Below are 6095 nucleotides of genomic sequence, written 5' to 3' on the forward strand. Positions count from 1 at the left end.
TCGCGCATTCGTGCACAGATAGACAACCGAGGGAGTGGCGATTGGACCGGGACCCAGCGGGTCCCCGTGGCAAGCGGCAGCGGAGGGCACCGCCATTTCCCTGCTCTGACCCCACCTCCACATACAGCGTCATAACCCAGCGACTCTGAGTGGCCTGGCCCTGGTGAACCACCTAAGGCTCTGCTCCTTACCCAGCAGTGCAAAACAGCAGAGGGGGCCGCCATTTCCCCGCTCTGACCACGCCCCCACATACAGCGTCACAACCCAGCAACCTGGGAGTCCAAGGCTCCGCTCCTCACACTTAAAGGGCACGAACAGACCAAAAATGGCTCAAGAAGATCTCAAAGCCCCAGAGCCTATAAATCTAAGCGATGAAGAAATAGCAAAACTCTCAGACGCACAGTTTAAAACACTGGTGATCAGGATCCTCACAGAACTGGTTGATTATAGCCACAAATTAGACAAACATATGAAGGCAAAACTAATTGAAATGAATGGAATTGCACAGGAAACCAACAGCGATGAAAAGGAAAATGGGACTCAAATCAATGGAGTGGACCAGAAGAAAGCAAATAATGGCCAAACAGAAAAGAGTGAAGAAGCAAGAATTCAAAAAAATGAGGAGAGTCTTAGGAACCTCCAGGACATCTTTAAACGCTCCAATATCCGAATTATAGGGGTACCAGAAGGGGGAAAGGAACAGCCACCAGTGGAAAACTGCATTTGAACAAATAATAAAGGAGAATTTCCCCAATCTGGCAAAGGAAATAGACTTCCAGGAAATCCAGGAAGCTCAGAGAGTACCAAAGAAGTTGGACCCAAGAAGGAACACACCAAGGCACATCATCATTACATTAGCCAAGATTCAAATGAAGGAGAGAATCCTAGAAGCAGCAAGAGATAAGGGGACAGTCACCTACAAAGGAGTTCCCATCAGACTGTCAGCTGATTTCTCAAAAGAGACCTTCCAGGCAAGAAGGGGCTGGAAAGAGGTATTCCAAGTCATGAAATCCAAAGACCTACAACCAAGATTGCTCTATCCAGCAAGGCTTTCATTTAGAATGGAAGGACAGATAAAGTGCTTCTCAGATAAGACCAAATTCAAGGAGTTCATCATCACCAAGCCCTTATTATATGAAATGTTAAAGGGACTTACCTAAGAAAACGAAGTTAAAAAACCATGAACAGTGAAAGGACAGCAAACTCAGTTATTAACAACCACACCTAAACCAAAAGTAAACTAAAAGGACAGCTAGATCAGGAGTGGAACCATAGAAATGAAGATCTTAAGGAGGGTTAGCAACAGGGGAGTGGGAGGAGAAGAAGGGGGGAGAAGGTACAGAAAATAAGTAGCATAGACAGTAGATAGAAAATAGATGGGGGGGGGGCAAGAATAGTATGGGAAATATAGAATCTAAAGAACTTGAGACACATGGTCATAAACTAAAGGGGGGTAATGGTGGGGATGGGGGGTAGGGTGGAGGGGAATGAGGGGGGGAATAGAACAACTGTAATGGCATAATCAATTAAAAAAAAAAAGAAATGCCTGGTAAAAATAAGGAAGGAATTGACTGTTATTACAGTGACTGATGACTTATATCCAAGGGCATATAAGGAATTGATTACATTGCAGCTCTACCAATAACTGTTTGAGAATTTAAGATTGTTAAGATTGCTAATGACAGAAAGAGAGCAAAGGATTTAAAGTGAGGCACAAAGGGCTGTAGTTATATATTGTGAAGTGATATTTATTACTAAGGGAAATCCCAGACTACGATTCTGTCTCTGATTTTTAACAATTGCATGGTTAGTAAATTGTTTGTTTAATTGATTTGATTCTGGAGAGACATGGAAAAATCTTTGTTATTATTGTTCTACTTTGGGAGTTCCCACTAACCACATTAGTTTCTCCTTTTTTGTTTTATTTTATCAGGATAGATCGAAGCACCTTTCCAGTGCAATTGTTGAGGTTCCCTCTTTTCAGCCCAGAAGACAGATTCAACTAGGATACACTTACCGGCAACTAAAGAATCCAATCCCAGCTGGAATCCTGAGACAGCAAACAAAATGCTACAGCACAAGAACGTGTTTCACATTTTTTGCTTTTAAGATTTCTGTGGTTTTGTAGTACAAAATACCTGACAAATAATTGCAATTCAGAATTTGAGAAAGATGCAGAAATAAAGAAAACTGCTATAATCACATTCATTAATAATCTTTAACACTATGTATATTTTTAAATCGACCTCATTTTTGCAAAATCAAACAATATTTGAAGATCACCTAATTCCTACTGGACGTCGATGTGGAGGTAAGTTCAAGTGGTTTTAGGAAGTTAGCTCTGAAAGACTGAGTTCACTTTGAGCCTTAGTCTGAAGGATGACTTAGTTGCTGCAGTATGTCTGCTAATAACAAATGAGCTCAGAGCATGGTACTGTTTGTGCCTTTAAGATCATAGTTCAAAAGCATTAAGCAAATGCGATAACAAAGTTAAAACAAACATAACCTTTATTCTCTTTCAAAAACCCAGAGAATAGGGCCTGGAACCTCACTCAGTGAATTAATCAGATACCTTAAATTTCGTATTCTTGCTTAAAATGTTACAGCAATAGACTGAATGTTGTACAGATGATAGCAAAATACATGGTTGCTCTCAACTACACAGTAAAAAAATGTAGTCAGTTCTCAGCTCCAACATAAATACGGGCTAGGCTAGTGAATGGCTAGATCAAACATTCATAATAAATACGAATTACTCTGTATAATGATCCTATTTTCATAGCTTAAAATCACAATGTGCAATCTGACAATTGAATTGTGTCACCTTCAGGAGCTGGGAGGTCAACATACTGAAATTGCTAAAAAAAATTTTTTAGTGATGTAAAGAGTGGGACAGACTATCTTGAATCACACTCCAAAGATCTGATCTGATGTCGGGAACATGCATGCTGTCTATCAACTATTAATTTTTAAAGAAATAGAGCACAGTAAAATAGAATTAATGTACAACACTCAATACTACTCCACGTTTCTTTGATTACTAAAAACAAAATACTCCCAGGTCTGAGCAAAAATGGTAGCAACTGGAAAGTAGCTGTGATGGGGAGGAGGTGCTAGAGTTCTGTCTGACAGAACGCCACACCACTGCTTTAGGCAAATAAGCTGGTTAATACCATATCACTAAGTTTTCTTTAAGTTCTGTAGGCATAAAAATATTTTTTAAATAATTCTATTGCTTCTTAGAATAACTTTGTATATATTAGGATAATTTTAGTCAGAGTTTAACATTATCTCAAATGTTCAAATAATTCTTAAGATTTTACTTTACATATAAGACTACATATACTCTTTAGCATTCATTTCAACATAACTACTAGGAACAAAGAAACTTCACCTGAGAACATAGATTTAAGTTTTTTTTCTTATACCTTAGGGAAAAAGTAGGTATAATAAATATGACTCAGGAAATGCACCTTCCCTCGAAGATTCCTTCCAGCTGATTCTAAGGTTAAAATATTCCCTTCCATGGTCAAGGTGGAGTGCCAGACCAAACCTGCACTATTGATTGCCAGTGACCCTGGAACTAAATACCTGAAAAACTGGCCTCCAGTGAGTGTTTCAGGACCAGCCTCAGACACATGAAGAAACAGGGAAGCATCAGTATTCCACCTGTATCCTGTTTCAGGGCAGTAATTCCCCAGTTTGAGGGGTTACAAGAAGAATCTCCAAAGGGGCTTGTGAAAAATGCAGCTTCGAGAGTCTCAGCCCTGCCTGACTGTCAGAATCTCTGGGGTTGGTGCCTCCTAATCCACCTACATTTTAAACAAATATGGACTCCCCCAGCTCTCCATACTGCAGCAGGTTATTTTGTGGGCTTCACTTGCTACCCCACCTGCCCCCACCCCCGCCAATAAAATTAAAAGAAAGAAAAAAAGAGAAAGGATAAAGAAAGAAAACCACTGTACTTAGTGGTAAACGCTCCTGAATGAGAGTCAGGAGCCAACGAGTAGTTGCCTGATCTTGGATGAATTATTTAACATCTCTAGGTCTGTCTCTTCATTAAATAGATGAAAAGGAGTCTCTGACCTCCCTTTCGATCTCAAATGTTACGGACCTTAAGAACCTAACATGTCATCTCGGTAAATCGTGAAGTAGAAGGGGAGATTTTGCAAGGCTGTCATAAACATCCAGCCTAAACGACCCAGCAAGAGTCTGGTAGCCCCCAGTGGGGTGTAATTACTCTCTCCGGTCCTCTCATTCACAGCAGGAAAAGTGAGGCTAGGTTGGGACTGGATGAGGGGCAAGGGGCAGAAGCCAAAAGAAGCTTGCAAGAGACTTTTGGCAAGAGGCAGAATGGATGCTTTGAGCAGGAATTATTCCTGGTCCTCATCCTCGTCGTTCTGGTCCTGGTAGCGAATGTAGACGACCAGCATGACGAAGCCTGTGACGATGCAGAGGGACCCCACGACCAGGTAGACGATGCCCAGGAAGGGGTTCTTGCCGCCCATCCACGAGATACTGCTGAAGACGATGCGCTTGTGGCCGCCGAAGGCGCGCACCGGGTAGTTGTAGGTGATGTTGAGGCGGTAGGCGCCGCGCGGCAGCCCGGTGGAGTAGTTGCCCTGCCGGATGCGCGCGTACAGCTTGCGGAACGTGGGCAGCGCCGCGGTGCGCATCCACACCACGAAGTCCTGGTTGATGAAGCCAGTGTTGTTGGGGTCGGAGCTGAGCTCGTAGACTGGCCGGGGCCAATTGGGCGGGCGCGCGGTTCCCTGGAAGGCCAGCGCCAGGCTGCCGTTCACCAGCGGCGGGTTGTGGAACTTGACGTGGTAGTCGGTCCACCAGGCGATGCCGGTGCGGTCGAGCGGCACCTCGACGTAGGGCCCGCCGGGCTGGCGCTGGTGCCACAGAGAAAAGGAGTCGTTGAAGAGGCTGTTGGCAATGGCACCGCAGGGCGCAATGGGCAGGCCGGCCGCGCTGAACTGGTAGGGGGCGCACTCGTTGATCGGGTGGCGCAGAGCGCTGGGCAGCCCGCTCAGCTGCGCGTCGTCGCGGGACACGCTGTAGCGCCGGTTGTTCTGGTAAAAGTTGGTGAGCTCGTAGTAGAGGTACACCGGGCCTTGGAAGAGCTCGGGCAGTGAGAAGTACCAGGCGCACAAGCAGGTGGGCGGCGGCGCGCGGTCCTGGTCCGCTACGCCGCAGCGCGAGCAGTTCCCGGTGCCCGGGTTGCCCGTGTAGTCGTACTCGAGCTCCTTGATGGCGTTGGAAGAGTAGTAGAGGCCCAGGCCCAGGCCGATGAAGGCCAGGCCCGCGCAGAAGAAGAGCGGCAACGTGATGCTGGCCGACAGCAGCGGCTGCCAGGCGGGTAGGCGCTGCTGCATGAACGCGGTGTTGTCTGGCTGGTGCGCGCCGCGAGCCGAGGCGCTCCAGGTCATGGCGGCCCCACCGGTACAGACGGACGGAGGGTTGCTCAGATGGGGCCGGCCGGGTCGCCGCCCCCGCCGCGCTGGGCGATCCCGGGGGCTAGTCCTGGGTCAGGTTTCGGCGGGCGCAGGTGAGCTTTGGTCCCGCCTCTGGCCCCCCGCACAGGTGAGCCTAAATTCCAGGTTCTCAGTGCACCGACCTAACACTACAGTTCCGCCTGGGCCCAGGTGATCTGGGCCGGCTCCGCCCCTAATGGTAATCGGGAGTCGTGCCCCGCCTCCGAAAGTGAGTCGGCTAGGCACACCTTTCCTCACCTGGCGGGCCCAGAGCTCCTGTTTCCTCCGGGCCTGGGTGGGTCCGGATGCCAGCTCCTCCTCTTCCAGGTGCAGCGGCCCAAGGCTGCCTTTGAGTGGATCATACCTTGCTCAGCTACCAGCTTCCCTTCTACCTTCCAAGATACTGCGGTGCCTGGGCCAGTCTTCCTGGAAATCACAGGAGCTGCAGCCTACAGCACGTGAGGGATTGTACCACAAGGCCCTGGAGACCTGACGATTTCAGGTTATTAATCCTATTTTATCTGAAAAAAAAAATTAACTAGATCCTTTTGCCTTTGTAGGTTATCCGATTTCAGTCAAATTTCAGTCACAAATTGTAATCTCAGGGGATTACAC

At 47.0% G+C, this 6095-nt stretch overlaps 1 protein-coding gene across 1 annotated transcript; it reads right to left on the bottom strand.

Moving 5' to 3' along the window:
• Positions 1-2490: 2490 nt before the first annotated feature.
• On the bottom strand, positions 2491-5671 carry TMEM30B (transmembrane protein 30B). The gene has a single exon (XM_037132431.2). The coding sequence runs from the start codon at positions 5433-5435 to the stop codon at positions 4374-4376; it is 1062 nt and encodes a 353-aa protein (XP_036988326.1). The 5' UTR covers positions 5436-5671; the 3' UTR covers positions 2491-4373.
• Positions 5672-6095: the final 424 nt, after the last annotated feature.

This window comes from Artibeus jamaicensis, unplaced genomic scaffold, assembly GCF_021234435.1.
Source record: "Artibeus jamaicensis isolate MK-2021 breed Jamaican fruit bat unplaced genomic scaffold, CSHL_Jam_final contig_851, whole genome shotgun sequence".
Taxonomy (NCBI): domain Eukaryota; kingdom Metazoa; phylum Chordata; class Mammalia; order Chiroptera; family Phyllostomidae; genus Artibeus; species Artibeus jamaicensis.